At 40.0% G+C, this 21,570-nt stretch overlaps 1 protein-coding gene across 4 annotated transcripts in view; it reads right to left on the minus strand.

Annotated features, from left to right (window-relative positions):
• Positions 1–21,570, minus strand: part of LOC133651914 (calcium-dependent secretion activator 1) — a 304,205-nt gene that overhangs the window by 227,921 nt on the left and 54,714 nt on the right. For all 4 annotated transcript variants that reach the window (XM_062050168.1, XM_062050159.1, XM_062050151.1 and 1 more), the window contains exons 4-6: positions 18,958–19,038; positions 17,626–17,865; positions 11,035–11,156 (exon numbers count right to left, since the gene is read on the minus strand). In XM_062050168.1, coding sequence (XP_061906152.1) covers positions 11,035–11,156; positions 17,626–17,865; positions 18,958–19,038 — 443 coding nt within the window. The remainder of the gene's footprint in view (positions 1–11,034; positions 11,157–17,625; positions 17,866–18,957; positions 19,039–21,570) is intronic.

Here is a 21,570-nt window from a genome sequence, read left to right on the forward strand (position 1 = left end):
TCAGAATCCATCGTTAGCAATAGATCATTAGTCATTTTTGCGAGGGCTGTCTCCGTAGAGTGATTTGCCCTGAAACCGGATTGAAAAGGTTCACAGAGATTGTTAGATGCTAAGTGTTCATTTAGCTGCTGTGCTACAATTTTTTCGAGGATTTTCGAGATAAACGGAAGGTGGGACACCGGCCGGTAGTTTACCAGGAGATCAGGATCGACGTTAGGTCTTTTGAGTAGAGGATGAATAACCGCTTTTTTGAATGCTAGGGGAACAGTGCCAGAGGAAAGGGATAAGTTTATAATATTTAACACTGATGGACCTAAGAATACAAAAAGCTCCTTGATAAGTTTCCCAGGAATTGGGTCAAGTAAACATGTTGTTTGTTTTGTCCCATTTACACATTTGGACAATTCCTCAAATGTTATTTCATCAAAGAGAGAGAAACTATTTTGGGGGGCGGTATCCGTCGTATATACAGTCGTATTTGTGTTAATAGAACCCAGTTGTAGCTGAGATGCATTGTCTTTAATCTCTTTTCTAATGACTTCAATTTTCTTATTAAAGAAATTCATAAAGTCATCTGCTGAGTGGGTGGAGCTACTGGGAGGAGTCCCTTGTTGGGTTAGCGATGCTACTGTACTAAACAGAAATTTAGGATCATTTTTGTTGAGGTGGATGAGATTTGAGTAATATTTAGCTTTAGCTGAGGTAAGCATGCGTTTACAAGTTATTAAACTATCACACCATGCTTGATGGAAAACCTCAAGTTTAGTCGCACGCCATTTGCGTTCCAGCTTTCTACATAATAATTTCTGGGCTTTAGTTTCTTCTGTAAACCATGGGGTACGCCTTTTAGGGGCCCTTTTTAGCTTTAGCGGTGCTACACTATCAATGGTGTCGCGCAGGGCGTCATTAAAGTTGTTAGTGAGGTTATCAATAGAGCCCACATAATTTGGGAATGGTGCCATTACCGAAGGCAGTAGGTCAGTAAGAGTCGTCGTTGTGGCAGCATTAATGTTGCGGCTGCTATAGTAGTTATTATTATTATTATTAGTTTGTTGACAATGAGTCAGAACTTCAAATTTTATAAGGTAATGATCGGACATTACTTTAGTGTACGGGAGTATCGTAACTTTAGAGTTAGTGACACCCCTGACAAGCACTAGATCTATCGTATTACCGTTGCGATGCGTGGGTTCATTTATTATTTGTGTAAGACCACAGCTATCAATTATAGTCTGGAGCGCCACGCATGGCGGGTCCGATGGGGTATTCATATGGATATTAAAGTCCCCCATTATGATTATATAATATATATATATATATATAATATATAATATATAAATAATATAAATATATTCTACATACACTCTACATTTAAGTGCAGTCAAGGAACATATGCATTATACAGTCTGATGGCTGTCAGTATGAAGGACCTCCTGTGTCGTTCCGTGTTACATTTTGGGAGTCTGAGCCTTCCACTGAACGTGCTCATTCTCTCTGCAAGGTCCGAGTGTAGTGGGTGGGAGGTGTTGTCCATAATGGCTAGGAGTTTTGCTAAATTTCTCCTCTCTGACACCACCGCCAGAGAGTCTAGCTCCACTCCCACCACGTTACTGGCCTTCTCTACCAACTTGTCCAGTCTGTTTGCGTCCCTCGCTCTCAGCCCGCTGCCCCAGCAGGCCACAGCGTACAAAAAGGCGCCCGCCACCACCGACTCGTAGAACATCTTCAACATCTTTGTGCAGACGTTGAAGGATCCTAGCCTCCTGAGGAAGTAGAGGCGGCTCTGTCCCTTCTTGTAGATTGCCTCAGCGAGTTTTGACCCATTCAGCTTGTTGTCCATGTGTACACCGAGGTATTTATAATCCTCAACCATGTCCACATCGACCCCCCTGATGGAAACAGGGGTCGCCAGAGTACTCCTCCTCCTTCCCAGGTCCACAACCTGCTCCTTGGTCTTTGTCACATTAAGCTGGAGGTGGTTCTTTCCACACCATGTGACAAAGTCCTCCACCAGTGCCCTGTATTCCTCATCATCACCATCCTCAATACACCCCACTATCGCAGAGTCATCAGAAAACTTCTGAAGGTGGCAGGATATATATATATATATATATTGTGGATAATGCATATGTTTAAGAGCTATTTCTTTATTCATAATCATGTTTGAATCAGCTCATATTTTTTCCTTAATTTTACTCTGTATACTAGTTTCTCTTTGTCTTCAGATTGCCTGTTTAGGCAGGGTCGTAAACCATCAGGAATGTGAACACAACCCCCAAGTCTCTCTTCTTATCAGTGTTGAGAGGAGGGGGGGGCAGATGGGGGCTTTCTTTGTGTGAAAAGAGTTGCTTTTACCTGTGGAATGCCAGATCAACTTGGGCTACGCATTTGTATGTGTTGTTCGAGGCTGGTCTCTATTCTCAAATATTTGACAATAAATTACAAAATACCTATACTGTGCTTGGTGTATATTCGAGATCAGTTTATGTGTCATCTAAGGAACTTGGGACTGACCAGCGTTTTACATCCCACTTGGAGGAACATCTGGTCAAACGCAACAATTTGGGGGCTCGTCCGGGATGACACGCTGACAATTGGACCTTCTCTTGCAATCTTCTGGACAGACTCACATGGCCAAAACATAATTCAAGGTAAGCAGAACCTTTCTTTTTAGATAAAATCTGCATTAGGAGTCTGCCCAGAAGTCTGTAAGTTAAACACTGCTTTGTACCCCAGACACAGAATGGTGATTTTGATAGATTGATTGCATTTTTGCCGAGCCTGCCATTGCATTAAAATTGTAAATAAGTGGTCAACTCACGTTATTGTGTCTCGATTACCGTGACGGGCAGTTTCATTGACGAGTGAACTAATAGTTGGGTGTGGCTCACCCTGGGTAGTTGGTCGCCGCCTAAAAGAGTAACGGGTTGGATGCCCATCATATGGTACAGTAAATACTCCCTGGTTGTAAGATCCCTGTTGACATTTTTATGTGCACACAAATTAAGGATGGGTTGGAGGCCATTTGTAAAATACAATAAATACTCCCTGGTTGCGAGTTCCCTACGGCATTAACGTGTGCGTTAAAATTAAGAATCGTACGGGAGGAGGCCCTTCTGTACCATATGATAAATTCCACGGCTGGAGGCCATTTGTAATAAATACAATAAAGATTCCCTGGTTGTGAGGTCCCGGCGACACTTTAGTGTGCGCTAAAATTAAGGAAAAATAGACACAATGGACAAGGAGTGTGACAGACAAGAATGTGATGACGGCTGGGGAAAATGTGATGAATCATTACTGTTTAATAATCAATTGAATGCACTGTGTCGACAATGGAATTAGCAGGTAGAGTTTAAAAAGAAAAAAAAAGAAAAAAAAAAAAAAAGAGAACGTTCCTTGAAAGGGTTAAGAGGGAGTTTACAATACTCGAAAAGTTGTGAACTCAAACGTCTGGTAAAATAAAAAATAAAATAAAAAAGTAACTGGAAGTTTTATGGTAAAGTGAAACGCAGAGAGAGTGCTTACGTGTGCGTGTGTGTGTGTGCGTAGGGCTGTAGGCACTTGCTTGTGTGTGCGTGAGTGCTTACACGTGCATGTGTGTGTGTGTGCGCTAGTGAAAATGGTCAAGAGAGAAAAAAAAGAGCAGGGTTGGTGCTCGAGAATTTAAGAGTTTAGCGTATGATAAAAGTAAACGGGGATTACGTGGAAAAACGAAATGCAGCAAAAGAACAGATGATTAATGAGACAAATATGACAGATGGATTGATTGGTCTTTTGCCTGCCGCGCATGCGTAAGACAATTCAAACGACCCGCCCAGACTTTGACTAAGCCACCGCCCTATGACGTAAAGCCGGAGGCGTCTTTATACCCACCCTTTGACAGTCACAGGAGGAGCCCTGGTGGTCGAAACAGAAACAAAGCTCTCTGGTCCACCCCTTACTACTGTGACAAATGAGGGCGGTGCTCACACAGCCTCTCTAAGATTGAACCCTCCTCCAAAACTAAGGCTGTCTCCTGAGTGTAAATCACCTCTGGTGCCTAAGCCCCAAAATAACAGCCACCCAGCGGAAAACCTCCCGAATATGCCTAATCTTACTAGACAGCAGATAATGCATGAGTCAACGCAAAACTCCTCACTTTACACGCCAGACCATTTTGTTGCCATAAACAAATGCCCTCCCCCAGTAGATGACAGTCTCTCACGTGCACATCAGAAATTCTTGAACAACACACAACAGAGCCAGACTTTGTGGTCTCCTGTAACTGTTAATGGCTCAATGGAAGGCTACATTGACCAACACCCACATGAACCACATGCATACAACACACGCTTAAAAAAAAAGCTGGAGGGACACGCATATCCACTTTTTCCTGATAATAGCGGCAGATTCCAATATAAGCCTTTTGCTGTTGCAGACATGCAGGCCATTGAACTCCCACCTGTGTCTGAAGGTGGGAGTCTTTGGCTCAACACATTAGACAAGCTAACAGCAGGATACACTCTCTCCGTAGCAGACTCTAGAAGCATTTTGTATCGTTGTGTTTCCACACAAGATGGCAAAAATACAGAACAACAAGCAGAATTAAAGGCTGAATCTTCGACCTCACCGATAACACCATACGTTACAAACATAGCTACTGCTATGCGCAGTCTCTTTCCTCAAGATGAGGATGATAAGGCTAATGACAGAGCAGCAAGGAAGCAACTCCTTAATTTACAGATCGCTGAAGATAAAAGGTCAAAAGAACTAATTAGTAAAAAATCAGCTAGGGATATTCAGCACTGGGTGACCTTGCTTTTGAGTTCCAACAGGTGGAGGAAAGAATCCTCAACAGACGTGCGACCAGACGGTTGGACTCGAGTGGTGGACAACACGATGCTTCAAAGCCAGTCCGGGGTGGAAACTGTTTCGGCTGTGACCAGCCTGGTCACTGGAGTCGTGACTGTCCGAACATTTCCGAACAGGAAATGTTCCGTAGTGCCAACAAACGAACACAAAAGCGTGGCAAAGGACGCCCACCGCAGGAGCCCCAGCAGGAGATACAGACTGGCCCCCTGCTGGACATGAGTGTCAACGACAATGTTATCAGTTCGTGATTGACACTGGCGCCACCCATTCGAGTCTGAATGCAGAGGTACCAAAGAAACTGTGTGCTTCCTCTTTAAAGGTTGAAGGCTTCGCTGGGGTCACAACAAGGTTACCTGTCACCAAATCACTTCCGGTTCAGATTGCTGGACCTCCTTTACAGACTGTACCCTGACATTCAATATCGCACAGAAGGAACCTTCCTGGTGTTACCTGACGGCTCAACCACCCAGCTGCGACACCACTACCAAGGCTCCTCCATGAGCTCATACCACAGCCTGAAACAACAGGAATGGCTGACATCCAACTGCTCTAACAGTGAAAACCCTGACTGACTGAGATGCTTCCGTGTGTTCTGCCACCCGACTCGCCATATGTTATGATCACCAGTTAGACACTCATACCAGGAGACCTTTGACTCCTTTGTATATTTATATATGTTGGAACTCATGGTGTGGTTGCTCATGTTGACCTATCTTTGCAACAGCTAGCATGATATAAGATGGACACAATTGATGTCCCACATTGTTCCCTTGCTCTCTGTCTCGCCTACAAAACCAAAGAACTTAGGTCCAATGATAAGACACGGCGTAGCTGCCAAACATTACACCGACACCCAAATACCACATTTTCAATTGTTTAGGTTTAGCCCATGGTTATGTTAAACACATAACTATGGGCTGCACTTTAGACACCTGTAGGCTACGAGGAGCTAGCAGCTACACAAAGTTGCCATGGCAGAAGTCTGATAGAAAGTATTCAGTAACAAACGTGTCCGCATCATTCAACTTTCTACAACATGAGCTTGACTTAATGAATTATTGAGGCCACCAGGTGTGGTAAAATTTCAAAATACTATTGATAAAGCATCCGCCATACGGGTAGTATTTTTCTAGTATTTGTGACAATATAAAATATAAGCATATTTAGTGGAGTTTGAGTTATTTGTGATATTGCTAAGGGGTCCCCTACCCTAACAACACCCCCCTGTGGACCACAGAGGCTAAAGAGACTATCATTGACCTCAAACATGACTTGTCCTCCGCTACTTGACTATTAGCTGACCTTTTTCTTAGATGTTTCTGAAAGTGATAGTATGACTAACACAGTCCTTTTTCAGAAACAGAAGGGGGTGAGTGAGGGTGGATACAGACTCCTGGAACAAAATCGACAATAATCAGACTCTGACACATTCCATAGTTTTAACATTTTTCCCGTGGGTAAGAAGTTATAACTACATTTTAATTTGAAAATAACGATTTTACACATCGATAGTAGTTAAGTAGATCAAATTTAGAATAGGGAGGAGGTGAGGGTGAATCATGTATAGTCTTTGATTTCACTGATATGATCAATACGGTACAAGGGAAAAGGTACGTACTGACTTGTGTTGACAATTACAGTGGTTGGCCGGAAGCAACAACAGCCTCAAAAGAGGATGCAACATCAGTAATTAAATGACTTGTGAATGACCTAGTACCCCGACATGGTTTCCCCAAAAAGATTAGGTCAGACAACAGCAACCATTTAAAAAAAAAAAAAAAAAAAAAACCTCACTTAGCCTTGGTCGAAAAGGCTTTCGGACTAGAACACAGGTTTGGGGTACCATCCTGAGTCCCAAGGTAAGGTTGAAAGGATGGACCAGAACATTAAAAACTAATTGGCTAAAATCTGTGCACAGACCAAATTTAATTGGATTGACATGTTGCAATTAGCGTTAATGATCATTCGAAGGTCCGTGAATAAAACTGTTTTACCGCCCTTTGAGTTTTTTCACCCTATGAGCTGCATACAGGTCAGCCCAGGACCAGCAGCCGCCATGGAAGGAGGACTCAGCGTAAAACCAAAATGGTATTTTACACAAAAAATGCAGAATTTGTGTGCCAGTTCTTCTGTACAGATACGAGGATGACAGCCCGCCACTCCAGATTCCCTTCCGGCCGCTGAGAGGGTCAAGATCTAGTTCATCAAACGCAAGTGGACGGAGCCCAGGTGGTCCCTTCAAGGTCGTGGAACGGACGTCTCACGCCCTTCGACTAGCTGGAAAAGGGGACACCTGGTACCACCTCTCCCTCTACACTCCTGCTGAAGAACCTGACAGATTACCAGCGGATGTCATTGCTGACATCGCCACTACATCTGCCCCACTCGACCCCCCAGCAGCGCCTTTTGAGCCTGAGGCATCTGAAGAAGAACGGGAGCAGAAAACGACTCATTTTTAGTGTGTCTGTTAACGAAGTAACACACATAAGGGGTGATTGTGCTAGTAACCTCTCCCCCTCTAGGTCATAGAGGAGCGAGGCTTTAATTACACACACATAATCCTACAGCCCAGAAGACGACGCTGAGAGAGAGATTTTCTACCTATATTACTCTTTTTAACTTCTATATTGTATATCCTTATTTGAGACCAGCCTTTATACTCAAAGTTATCCAATTTCTCTTGCTTGTTTTCAGCATAACTACATGTGTCGTTACATTAAGTGAAAAGTTTGATGTTTATCCCCGTTTTGTTACCTAAATTACTCTGATATTGATAGACGAAAGGCAGGATGTCACACCCGGTAGTGTTCCCTGACGGACTGGTGCTTGGGCGTGTTCTACTGTTTTTGTGTCTCAGTTCATCCTTCCTGACGACAGTGACTGACAAGTGTCTAAGAACAAACAGCGGACTTTAAATAGACTGGGTCAAAGGGGATAGCAAGACTTATTTTTTGACCTGTGCAGTGTGATTAATTACGGGGGACACAATAGCTATTACCGTGGTAATAACCTCTATATTTGTTACGACTCAACCCTGAACCATTGGTGTCGGATGCAGACAACATACTATGGTAAGTGGTGCCCATCGTCCCTTTTATGTTGTTTTGGGGGTTGACCTGACTGATACAGACTCTAAAGGAATTATTAAAATTAATGTCCTTGAGAGGGCGTTAACTACCTCTACACCCTCTGTAGCACCTAAAGTACCACCCCACCTTGGTGGTGTTTCAAAGGCTCTCACATCTGTGCGTGCTAATGACATCACCACCGAAGGCCTGGTAACTTTGACCTTAGGAGCGGGTACAGGTAAACCTGTGGCTCAGGTGGATGCCAAAACCTGGGTGACTGTGTTGCTTGTTCCGCTGGACGTCCTTTTCCCCACACTTACCCCGCCCCTTTTAAGTTGACTGACATAAATGGCTCAAACTGTCTTATTTCCTTGTTCTCTGAACCCACGCCACCAGGGTGCGATTTGTTGGCTAGTGTGTACCCTTCTGTTGACAATGCCACCCGACTTCTTCCATTTGTGGCCCAAAAGCTGAATTACACGTGTTTTCAATTCAAAGGACCCTCTTCGTCCCCCAACAAATTGGGTGACACTAACCCTTCCTGGTGCACCACACTGATAGATGGCTCAAGGATAGGCCCTTGGGCACGAGCTGACTTATTCTGGTATTGTGGGGAGCACAGATTGTACATTAGAATCCCAACGTTATCTGTAGGGCTTTGTGCTATGGTTAGACTGGTGACCCCACTCACCCTAGTGGGTACCAAATTAACTCCCCTTGTAACTCCTGTCTCAGCGGCCTCTCTAACTTCTCGCCGACGCCGCCATGTTTTATCTCGGAGGAGTGTAAAGGGCTACTTTGATCTGATGAGAAACCCTGATGGTGTTTACTTTGATGCAATTGGACAACCAAGAGGGGTCCCCTCACAGCACAAATTGTGGTGTGAATCCTGTGCAGGTTTCGAGAACCTTCCTATCATTGGTGCTATTTTCCCTGTGTCTGCTACTAAAAATGTAGAACGCATTAACTATGTTTTTTATAATCTGTTGAGACTGACCAACCTGACTCGAGACGCCGTTGAGGGACTTGCTGAATAACTTGCCCCGACCTCCCTCATGGCCATCCAGAACCGCATAGCCCTTGACCGCATCCTAGCCAAGGAAGAAGGCGTGTGTGCAATGTTTGATGACCAATGCTGTACCTTCATTCCTAACAACACTGCACCAGATGGCTCAGTTCAGAGGGCCTTAGAGGGCCTCCAGGCCCTGCCTAAGAACTTACTGAAGTTTCCGGTGTCTCTGACCCCTTTAAAGATTGGCTTCATAACACCTTTGGCAGGTGGTCTGACCTAATTAAGTCGGCCCTGGTCTCCATTGGAGTTTTCTTGGCCGTCATAACCTCATGCGAATGCTTTATTGCCCCTTGTGCTAGGTCTCTATGCACCCGCATCATTGTTAGAGCTGTCAAAGGTCAACCCCACCCTGGTTCTGGGCTTGCTATGTCACTCAAGGGGGTCAAGCATAGTGGTGACTTTCAGGGACCGTTAGTTTCCTTCCCTGACAATGACGACATTGACGTTGATTCCCTCCTTCTCTCTCCCATGTAACTATGGTTTGATTGTTTATCGATAGCTTGCTCGAAAACCAAAACAGCACCTACTTTAATGTAGGGCGTGCTTTAGAGGTGTTGCTCTCGTAGGAGAGATCTTTTGGATAAGATCTGAAGGGGGATTGTGGATAATGCATATGTTTAAGAGCTATTTCTTTATTCATAATCATGTTTGAATCAGCTCATATTTTTTCCTTAATTTTACTCTGTATACTAGTTTCTCTTTGTCTTCAGATTGCCTGTTTAGGCAGGGTCGTAAACCATCAGGAATGTGAACACAACCCCCAAGTCTCTCTTCTTATCAGTGTTGACAGGAGGGGGGGCAGATGGGGGCTTTCTTTGTGTGAAAAGAGTTGCTTTTACCTGTGGAATGCCAGATCAACTTGGGCTACGCATTTGTATGTGTTGTTCGAGGCTGGTCTCTATTCTCAAATATTTGACAATAAATTACAAAATACCTATACTGTGCTTGGTGTATATTCGAGATCAGTTTATGTGTCATCTAAGGAACTTGGGACTGACCAGCGTTTTACATCCCACTTGGAGGAACATCTGGTCAAATGCAACAATTTATATATATATATATATATATATATATATATATATATATATATATATATATATATATATATATATATATATATATATATATATATATATATATAATGTAGGAACCAGAAATATTAATAACAGAAAGAAACAACCCTTTTGTGTGAATGAGTGTGGGGGAGGGAGGTTTTTTGGGTTGGTGCACTAATTGTAAGTGTATCTTGTGTTTTTTATGTTGATTTAATAAAAAAATAAATTATTATTATTATTATTTTATTTTTATTTTTTTATTTTTTTTATTTTTTATTTCTTGTGCGGCCCGGTACCAATCAATCCACGGACCGGTACCGGGCCACGGCCCGGTGGCTGGGGACCACTGATCTAGACCACAAGGAAGTGTTTTAAATTTAAATCTAAATAATCATATGTCTCCTTTGGAGTTTACAAACACAGGGAATCACTCCCTGGACACTGGAGGACGTTTAGGGTAAAAACTAAAGAGTTTAAATGAGTAATACAGATTGTGTTTACTATTTTGAACAATAGTATGTAAAAAGAGAAAATAAGGAACTTAAATGTTGTGTTGATATTGTGTAACTGTACCATAAATAAATTTAAAAAATTACAGTTAATACATGTGATTGTTATCGGCCGATTTCACTCATGGGATGATCTGTATCGGAATCGACAGCATAAAACCCTGATTAGAACATCCAAATCTCTAATATATAAACAAGAGACTGTGTGTAAATGTGTTTTTATGCATTTTTTGTTTAAAAAAGTGAAACTTTTGAGAAAATGTACTCCTGCGGAAATAAACTTTTTATTATTAATATCCAAGTTCAAAGGATTGATATTTATAAACTGACTGAAAATAGCTCTGTGAGAAATTCATTGTAAATTTTTGCTTTTTTGCCTCAAAAAATGTAAGTACTGGGGTCAACAAAAAGTGATCTTGAATGGCATTAGTTCAATGCATGCTGTAAAAGGATGGTTCTGTGTGTGGAACACTTGCGTGGGTTTAGATGCCTCGGCCTGGTCCGTCTGCAGTTTGTGTCCTCCTTCTACTTCCATGGTGCAGTAAACTATTCTGTTTGGAGCCAGTGACTTAAGACCGTGCACCTCCATGATGACCACCTGCAACACACCAGTAAAACCTCAGCTAAACACAACTTTAGAGGAAGTCAAGTCAATGTATTTTCAACTTACAATAAACAGGAAATATTAGTAGTTAAGGTATACAGTAGAGATGCAGTATATATATTAGTAGTGCTAAAAAAATGGATTTAAGTCCAAATTGCGAATTTTATTTATTCTGATTCTAAATTGATTCATAATTTTTGAGAAACGATTTATTGGAGAAAAAAAGGTGCAAAATATATATACACTACCGTTCAAAAGTTTGGGGTCACATTGAAATGTCCTTATTTTTGTAGGAAAAGCACTGTACTTTTCAATGAAGATAACTTTAAAGGCCTACTGAAACCCACTACTACCGACCACGCAGTCTGATAGTTTATATATCAATGATGAAATCTTAACATTATAACACATGCCAATACGGCCGGGTTAACTTATAAAGTGACATTTTAAATTTGCCGCTAAACTTCCGGTTCGAAACGCCTCTGCGGATGACGTATGCGTGTGACGTAGCCCGACGAACACGGGTATGCCTTCCACATTGAAGCCGATACGAAAAAGCTCTGTTTTCATTTCATAATTCCACAGTATTCTGGACATCTGTGTTCGTGAATCTGTTTCAATCATGTTCATTGCATTATGGAGAAGGAAGCCGAGCAAGCAAAGAAGAAAGTTGTCGGTGCGAAATGGACGTATTTTTCGAACGTAGTCAGCCACAACAGTACACAGCCGGCGCTTCTTTGTTTACATTCCCGAAAGATGCAGTCAAGATGGAAGAACTCGGATAACAGAGACTCTAACCAGGAGGACTTTTGATTTGGATACACAGACGCCTGTAGAGAACTGGGACAACACAGACACTTACCAGGATTACTTTGATTTGGATGACAAAGACGCAGACGTGCTACTGTGAGTATGCAGCTTTGGCTTTTTTTGCGTATGTACGTAACTTTTTTAAAATATATAAGCTTTATGAACCTTGGGTTAGGTGAACGGTCTTTTGGGCTGAGTGATTGTGTGTGTTGATCATGTGTTTGAATTGTATTGGCGTGTTCTATGGAGCTAGGAGCTAGCAGAGGAGCTAGGAGCTAGCATAACACGTACCGTACCGTAAGTGCGCGTCACGTACGTAACTTTTTAAAAATATATAAGCTTTATGAAACTTGGGTTAGGTGAACGGTCTTTTGGGCTGAGTGATTGTGTGTGTTGATCAAGTGTTTGAATTGTATTGGCGTGTTCTATGGAGCTAGGAGCTAGCAGAGGAGCTAGGAGCTAGCATAACAAACACGCAGGTGTTATTATGCAGGATTAATTTGTGGCATATTAAATATAAGCCTGGTTGTGTTGTGGCTAATAGAGTAAATATATGTCTTGTGTTTATTTACTGTTGTAGTCATTCCTAGCTGAATATCAGGTACCGTGAGTATGCAGCCTTGGCTGCTAAACATTCGATAACTTGACCGTATGTGCGCGTCACGTACGTAACTTTTTAAAAATATATAAGCTTTATGAACCTTGGGTTAGGTAAACGGTCTTTTGGGCTGAGTGATTGTGTGTGTTGATCAGGTGTTTGAATTGTATTGGCGTGTTCTATGGAGCTAGGAGCTAGCAGAGGAGCTAGGAGCTAGCATAACAAACACGCAGGTGTTTTTATGCAGGATTAATTTGTGGCATATTAAATATAAGCCTGGTTGTGTTGTGGCTAATAGAGTATATATATGTCTTGTGTTTATTTACTGTTGTAGTCATTCCCAGCTGAATATCAGGTCACCCCCGGCTCTCACAGCATCTTCCCTATCTGAATAGCTTCAACTCCCCACTAGTCCTTCACTTGCACTTTACTCATCCACAAATCTTTCATCCTCGCTCAAATTAATGGGGAAATTGTCGCTTTCTCGGTCCGAATCTCTCTCACTTCATGCGGCCATCATTGTAAACAATAGGGAACTTTGCGTATATGTTCAACTGACTACGTCACGCTACTTCCGGTAGGGGCAAGCCTTTTTTTATCAGATACCAAAAGTTGCAATCTTTATCGTCGTTGTTCTATACTAAATCCTTTCAGCAAAAATATGGCAATATCGCGAAATGATCAAGTATGACACATAGAATAGATCTGCTATCCCCGTTTAAATAAAAAAAATTCATTTCAGTAGGCCTTTAAACTAGTCTTAAATTTAAAGAAATACACTCTATACATTGCCAATGTGTTAAATGACTATTCTAGCTGCAATTGTCTGGTTTTTGGTGCAATATCTACATAGGTGTATAGAGGCCCATTTCCAGCAACGATCACTCCAGTGTTCTAATGGTACAATGTGTTTGCTCATTGGTTCAGAAGGCTAATTGATGATTAGAAAACCCTTGTGCAATCATGTTCACACATCTGAAAACAGTTTAGCTCGTTACAGAAGCTACAAAACTGACCTTCCTTTGAGCAGATTGAGTTTCTGGAGCATCACATTTGTGGGGTCAATTAAACGTTCAAAATGGCCAGAAAAAGAGAACTTTCATCTGAAACTCGACAGTCTATTCTTGTTCTTAGAAATGAAGGCTATTCCACAAAATTGTTTGGGTGACACCAAACATTTGAACGGTAGTGTATATATATATATATATATATATATATATATATATATATATATATATATATATATATATATATATATATATATATATATATATATATATATATATATATATATATATATATATATATATATATATATATATATATATATATATATATACTGTATAAATATTATATTAATTAATTAATAATTTTTATTTTTTTAGCAATTATTTTTAATAATTAATGTTTGGATTAAAACTTTAAACAACTGTTATTGATCTTATTATTATTATTATCATTGATAGTGTACTTTTTTTTTTTTTAAGTATTGCATTTCTATGTCTTCTCAATTGCTTTTTAAATTAATTGTAAAGCTGTGATTGGGTGGGAGTTGGGGTTGCTTTATTTTCTTTTAATGGATTGATTAACATTTGATTTTTGTAAATAAAATTAAAAAAATTATAAGTTTTTTAGGCCGACACTGCGTACACTGGTAAGTCATACGTCAGCAGCTAAGAGGCGCTTTTGTAGCCTGTAACCTGTTCTGAAAAGGTTTAACTATAATTTATATACCAAATAATATATTACGACAATCGTGTTGAATTGAGAATCGTTTCTGAATCGAATCGCCAACCCAAGAATCGGAATCAAATCAAATTATGAGGTGCCCTAAAAATCCCAGTTATATATACAGTATGTACATACCTATATATATTAGGGGTGTTAGGATTGATCGATATATCGATAGATCGATTTATATTTCTAAAATTCAAGTATATGGAGTTGTCCTCGGCAAGTATGCCTTCCAGAAAATAGGTATTGATCAAAGATCATTGTAAAAAAAAAATCGATCAAGTTTATTGATATCAGACAAAGAAAAACACAAGAACAGCAGACTTTATATGAAGTGTATCGCTTTTAAAAATGAAAACGTTAAGCGTTAAGTCTATTTGCCTGTCTGTGGCGTCATCACAAAAAAAAAGGCGAATGGTGGTCTGTAGGTCATAAGAAACGCAAATGCCTCAAGACAATAATATACGTGATGTGTGTGTGTGCCTTTAAAGGGTGGTGCTGTTGTGTGTGACGTGTGCAAGAGTGGCAGAGTTATCAGGGTCGCACGAGAGTTTGGGTGTGTGTGTGTGTTAAGTGTCTGAGTGTGAGTTGTGGCAAACAGCAGCTCTTGTATAAGAGTCTTTTGACTCCCTGAGTTTGTTACCACTTGTTAATAAAGCATTTCAGAGTGTATCTTCAACTGTATCTCTTCTTCTCCACAACAGGGCATTACAATATCAAAAATTACAAGACGAAAACTTTCAGCTACCGCACGATTGCAAAAGCCACAAAGACAAACGAAACAACACAATAATATTAAGCAGCAACATAACTTTAAGCCACAAAAGACGCGACCGACAAAACAGAAGTGACAGCAGAGCAAATTACCGCGAGGTACCGACTTCCAAAACACAAGGGGAAGTAATTTCATCAAAAACAAATAAATACATGATATTGATCAAGGAGGCTGTGGAAATTAGGAAACGAGGGGCCAACAACATCAACAGGGATAAGTGGAGACGTATACACAGTCGTGGTCAAAAGTTTACATACACTTGTAAAGAACATAATGTCATGGCTGTCTTGAGTTTCCAATAATTTCTACAACTCTTATTTTTTTGTGATAGAATAATTGGAGCACATACTTGTTTCTCACAAAAAACATTCATGAAGTTTGGTTCTTTCATGAATTTATTATGGGTCTACTGAAAATGTGACCAAATCTGCTGGGTCAAAAGTATACATACAACAACATACATGATAAATTTTGGTGATGTAGAAAAGTTACAATCAAATCAAATTAGCTTCATGGGATGGCCTCTTAACATCATGTGAGTGATTATGATTGACAACACCTGTTGACTTCTCTGAGCCCATTTAAATAGGGCTCATGTGATGCAGTCATTAGACTCGGTTACAAACGCGACAATGGGAAAGTCAAAGGAACTCAGCACAGATCTGAAAAAAGGAATCATTGACTTGAACAAGTCAGGAAAGTCACTTGGAGCCATTTCAAAGCACCTTAAGGTCCCAAGAGCAACTGTGCAGACAATTGTTCGTAAGTATAAAGTGCATGGCACAGTTTTGTCACTGCCACGATCAGGAAGAAAACGCGAGCTATCACCTGCTGCTGAGAGAAAATTGGTCAGGATGATCAAGAGTCAACCGAGAACCACCAAAAAGCAGGTCTGCAAGGAATTGGAAGCTGCTGGAACACAGATGTCAGTGTCCACAGTCAAGCGTGTTTTGCATCGCCATGGACTGAGAGGCTACCATGCAAGAAGGAAGCCCTTGCTCCAGAAGCGACACCTTGAGGGGGACGGCGTGGCGAAGTTGGGAGAGTGGCCGTGCCAGCAATCTGAGGGTTACTGGTTCAATCCCCACCTTCTACCATCCTAGTCACGTCCTTGAGTAAGACACTTCACCCTTGCTCCATGATGGGTCATGGTTAGCGCCTTGCAGCTCCCGCCATCAGTGTGTGAATGTGTGTGTGAATGAGTGAATGTAGAAATAGTGTCAAAGCGCTTTGAGTTCCTTAAAAAGGTAGAAAAGCGCTATACAAGTACCATTTAAGGCTCGTCTAAAGTTTGCTGCTGATCACATGGACAAAGTTAAGACCTTCTGCAGGAAAGTTCTGTGGTCAGAGGAAACAAAAATTTAGCTGTTTGGCCACAATACCCAGCAATATGTTTGGAGGAGAAAAGGTGAGGCCTTTAATCCCAGGAACACCAATCCTACTGTCAAGCATGGTGGTGGGGCCTGTTTTGCTGCCAATGGAACTGGTGCTTTACAGAGAGTAAATGGGACAATGAAAAAGGAGGATTACTTCCAAATTATTCAGGCTACCAAAAGCACCTTATTGCAGTGAAACTTGCCAAGGGACATGTAATCAAATATTAACATTGCTGTATGTATACTTTTGACCCAGCAGATTTGGTCACATTTTCAGTAGACCCATAATAAATTCATAAAAGAACCAAACTTCATGAATGTTTTTTGTGACCAACAAGTATGTGCTCCAATCACTCTATCACAAAAAAATAAGAGTTGTAGAAATTATTGGAAACTCAAGACACCCATGACATAATGTTCTTTACTAGTGTATGTAAACTTTGGACCACGACTATAAATATATATATACATATATATACATATATATATATATATATATATATATATATATATATATATATATATATATATATATATATATATATATATATATATATATATATATATACATATACATATATATTATATATACACTACCGTTCAAAAGTTTGGGGTCACATTAAAATGTCCTTATTTTTCAATGAAGATAACTTTAAACTAGTCTTAACTTTAAAAAAGTACACTCTATACATTGCTAATGTGGTAAATGACTATTCTAGCTACAAATGTCTGGTTTTTGGTGCAATATCTACATAGGTGTATAGAGGCCCATTTCCAGAAACTATCACTCCAGTGTTCTAATGGTACAATGTGTTTGCTCATTGGCTCAGAAGGCTAATTGATGATTAGAAAACCCTTGTGCAGTCATGTTCACACATCTGAAAACAGTTTAGATCGTTACAGAAGCTACAAAACTGACCTTCCTTTGTGCAGATTGAGTTTCTGGAGCATCACATTTGTGGGGTCAATTAAACGCTCAAAATGGCCAGAAAAAGAGAACTTTCATCTGAAACGCGACAGTCTATTCTTGTTCTTAGAAATGAAGGCTATTCCACAAAATTGTTTGGGTGACCCCAAACTTTTGAACGGTAGGCACCCTCATGATTTGATTTGAGATTAACACAATGAGTCAGCAATGAGTCAGCATTCCAAATTTTGGAGCTTAATCACCTCCAAGGTGAAGGACAACACCACGTCGGATTTGGATAGGGTGTTCTCGTCCTCCTGGCCCATGTCTATTATAGATGTGTTGTGACCTCGCTTCAGCTTCTGCAGTTTAAACTCTCCTCCTTTGGACACCGGCATGCTCTCCAGGTTGGCCATCAGCAAGTTGACAGATGAGCGCATCTCTTCGATGAACAAGGACTCCATCTCTCTGGACGCAAACCTAGGGAATCTTCCGCCGAGCTGCTTAAACCAGGAAGTCAACATATTGATTAGACGTTTACAATAACCTAATTGGAGACAATATATGGATTGTACCTCCAGGACTTTGCGGGCGTTTTTCGTGATTGGTGCGGCCTGAAATGCCTGAATTTGTGAAAGCTTTTTCACAAAGTTGCAACAAAAAATGCAACGTTTTAAGGCTTATTTGTTTTCTACAACATTGAATTAACTCGCAATTAATATCATTTGTTATTGTTACCCACATAGAGCTTTGGGCGGCATACAAAATTAATAAATAAAGAAAAAATTAATGAAGCAATTGTACACCAAGACATGGGTCACACACCGAGGCATATTCGGCTCGATCTAAATATTCGTAGAACAAAAAGAACACAAATAGAGACATTCGTGAATCGAGGTTTCACTGTACATTTAAAGTTAAAGTTAAGTTAAAGTACCAATGATTGTCACACACACTAGGTGTGGTGAAATGTGTCCTCTGCATTTGACCCATCCCCTTGTTCACCCCCTGGGAGGTGAGGGGAGCAGTGGGGAGCAGTGGGCAGCAGCGGTGCCGCGCCCGGGAATCATTTCTGGTGATTGAACCCCCAATTCCAACCCTTGATGCTGAGTGCCAAGCAGGGAGGTAATGGGTCCCATTTTTTTTAAGTCTTTGGTTAACTACAAAGTGTTTAAACAGAAGGCTTAGCGCTATAAACATAAACCGGAAGCAGGTCAACAATTGTGCCGTTTGAGCAATAAAGAGTTGATATATTGTTACACATTGTTGTTTATGCTTCGTCTACACAAGAAAAAATCATACGTTTGATGTGCACGTTAAGAGCCGCTCAGAGACAAATTTGATTGTCAAAAACGACGCTGATTGGTTTGGCTAAAATGTTTGACTAAGTTGGGGCTTTGGAGAAAGTTGTGCCACATTATTCACAAGGTTTAGTTGTATTTGCTTGAATTGGCGTGATCACAACTCCGAGAAGGAGTGTATGTTCTAATCAATATCAATTTTTCTGATTGCTCTTGGTAGCAGCATTTTCTTATAAACAATGTGTCACTATGTGTCACTATGGTCATTCCATTCAATTGTAAATGTACGCTTACACGGGCGATCTGGTCTGCCATTTGTAACCTTCCATCCAGTTCTCTTCTGATCTGGGCTGCCTGTTCATCAGGGTTGTCCAGCTGGGGGAAAATAAGAGACGAAGACACTTTTTATTCATATCATGAACATGCGAGTCCAGTCAGTCTAAAGTGTGTCCAGGTTCATTTCTATTTGCAGATGAGATGGTAATTTTGGCTGACACTTTCATTCATTGTGAGGCTCGTATCCAAATGTAAAGCTACCTCAAGTGGAGGAGTTTAAATGCAATTTTCTTTATCCATCCATCCATTTTCTACCGCTTATTCCCTTCGGGGTCGCGGGGGGCGCTGGAGCCTATCTCAGCTACAGTCGGGCGGAAGGCGGGGTACACCCTGGACAAGTCGCCACCTCATCGCAGGGCCAACACAGATAGACAACATTCACACTCATATGAGTTGCAATTTATCAATGATATTCTCTATAAAAGGATCAATAAGCCACTACAACATAGCTTTTATTCAGATAGGAGTTGTAAATGCTAGTAACAGAAGGAAAGGGAAGGATGTGTGTGTACAGTTGCCATAGAAACCACTTTGAAGCAGATCAAAGCTGTTGGGAGTGTCCATGTATTCGGCTCTGTATGAAGAAAAAATCCCAAACTAGGCCTAGGCCGATAACAAATTTTGCTGGATGATATGTTGACCTATAAATGATTGCCTATAAACATTATACTGAGACCAACTTAACCGCTGATGTGATAATAATGCAAATATACCCTTTCAAATGCAATAAACTTGTATTTCTGGTCAATTTTAACATTGTAATTGGAATGTAAACTTCGAAAAGCTGTCCACTATGTTCTTATTGTAGTCATTAATCTTGACTTTCTCATTTTTATTCATAAAAAAAATCTGCAAATATTGTTGGATTATTTTTTGTTTCATAGGTTTTTTAAATATATTGTTTTATATATTATACTTCTTTATGATGTTCCTGATCAATTTGAATGGATTCTTTATTGAGTTTATTTAATCTTATTTTTCAGCATAAAATGGTTCAGTCGGTCAAAAAAAGTTTGTCCTGTAGTTTAAAAAAAATTAACAACATTTCAGGCAAAATTATGCACTTTTAATATTTTCTGTTACACACAAAAAAAACAATGTTAATTAAGTTATTCTTTGTTGTGAGTTGATCTGTACTACTTTCATATTTGTTGTTAACCTTAATATTAATTAGGAAACAATGTTATGCTAAGGTGTACTTATTACAATTTTATTGACGAATGATACTATTTATAGTCGCGGCAGAGAGTGGGGAGAGAGGCCGTGAAATGTTTTCTTCATCTTAGGGGGGCATCACAGAAATTAGAGATTCAATGCTATACAAGGGTTAAAATGGACAGAATGAAATTATTAAATACATTTTAAATAATTACTTAAATGTGTCAATTAAAATTGCAATCAAATACATAAATGTATAACTAAATGTATAAATATTTACGTTAATGTAAATTGTAAACATGCATTTATTTAAACATGCCATTAATTATTTCACAATTTAAATACTTATTTTTCATTATTGAATTAAATATTTCATAACTGTCAACGTATTGTACTGTGTTGCCCATTACAGCAACGCACCAGTACAGCAACACTTTGGTGCAAAAATGCAAAAATCGCTCCTAAATTACAATCAGCCCAAAACCTGACTTAAATTTTTTAAGTTGTTTTTATTGATATTAATGCCTGTGCTGTCCAATTATTATGTTTTAAATTCAAATTAATCACCGTTTTGAATTTAGATTAATCACAAGTTATTATTTCCTTACATAATTTAATTAATTAATAAGATATAATATTTGGACACAAATTAAATTTTTTGTCAAAATGTGACATTTGTTTTTTTAAATATTGTATTTAAATCCATGTCATTTATTTCTTCAAAACGTGATAATAGTTGTATCTTAAAGGCCTACTGAAACCAACTACTACCGACCACGCAGTCTGATAGTTTATATATCAATGATGAAATCTTAACATTGCAACACATGCCAATACGGCCGGGTTAGATTAGTAAAATGCAATTTTAAATTTCCCGCGAAATATTCTGCTGAAAACGTCTCGGTATTATGACGTTTGCGCGTGACGTCACGGATTGTGCGGACATATTGGGATACCATTGTGGCCAGCTATTAAGTCGTCTGTTTTCATCTCAAAATTCCACAGTATTCTGGACATCTGTGTTGGTGAATCTTTTGCAATTTGTTTAATGAACAATGAAGACAGCAAAGAAGAAAGCTGTAGGTGGGATCGGTGTATTAGCGGCTGGCTGCAGCAACACAACCAGGAGGACTTTAAGTTGGATAGCAGACGCGCTACCGTGAGTATGCAGCTTTGGCTTTCAAACATTTAAACGCTTGCCCGTACGTGCGTGCCGCTATGTGCATGTCACGGATGTAACTTTGGGGAAATATATGTGCTGTATGAACTTTACGGAGGTGAACGGTACTTTGGGCTGTGGAATTGAGTGTGTTGTGCGGGTGTTTGAGTTGTATTGGTGGGTTAAATGGACAGGAGGAGGAGGTGTTTGTTAAGCTGATTAATTTGTGGCATATTAAATATAAGCCTGGTTGT

Source organism: Entelurus aequoreus, linkage group LG01 (genome assembly GCF_033978785.1).
Source record: "Entelurus aequoreus isolate RoL-2023_Sb linkage group LG01, RoL_Eaeq_v1.1, whole genome shotgun sequence".
Classification (NCBI taxonomy): Eukaryota; Metazoa; Chordata; class Actinopteri; order Syngnathiformes; family Syngnathidae; genus Entelurus; species Entelurus aequoreus.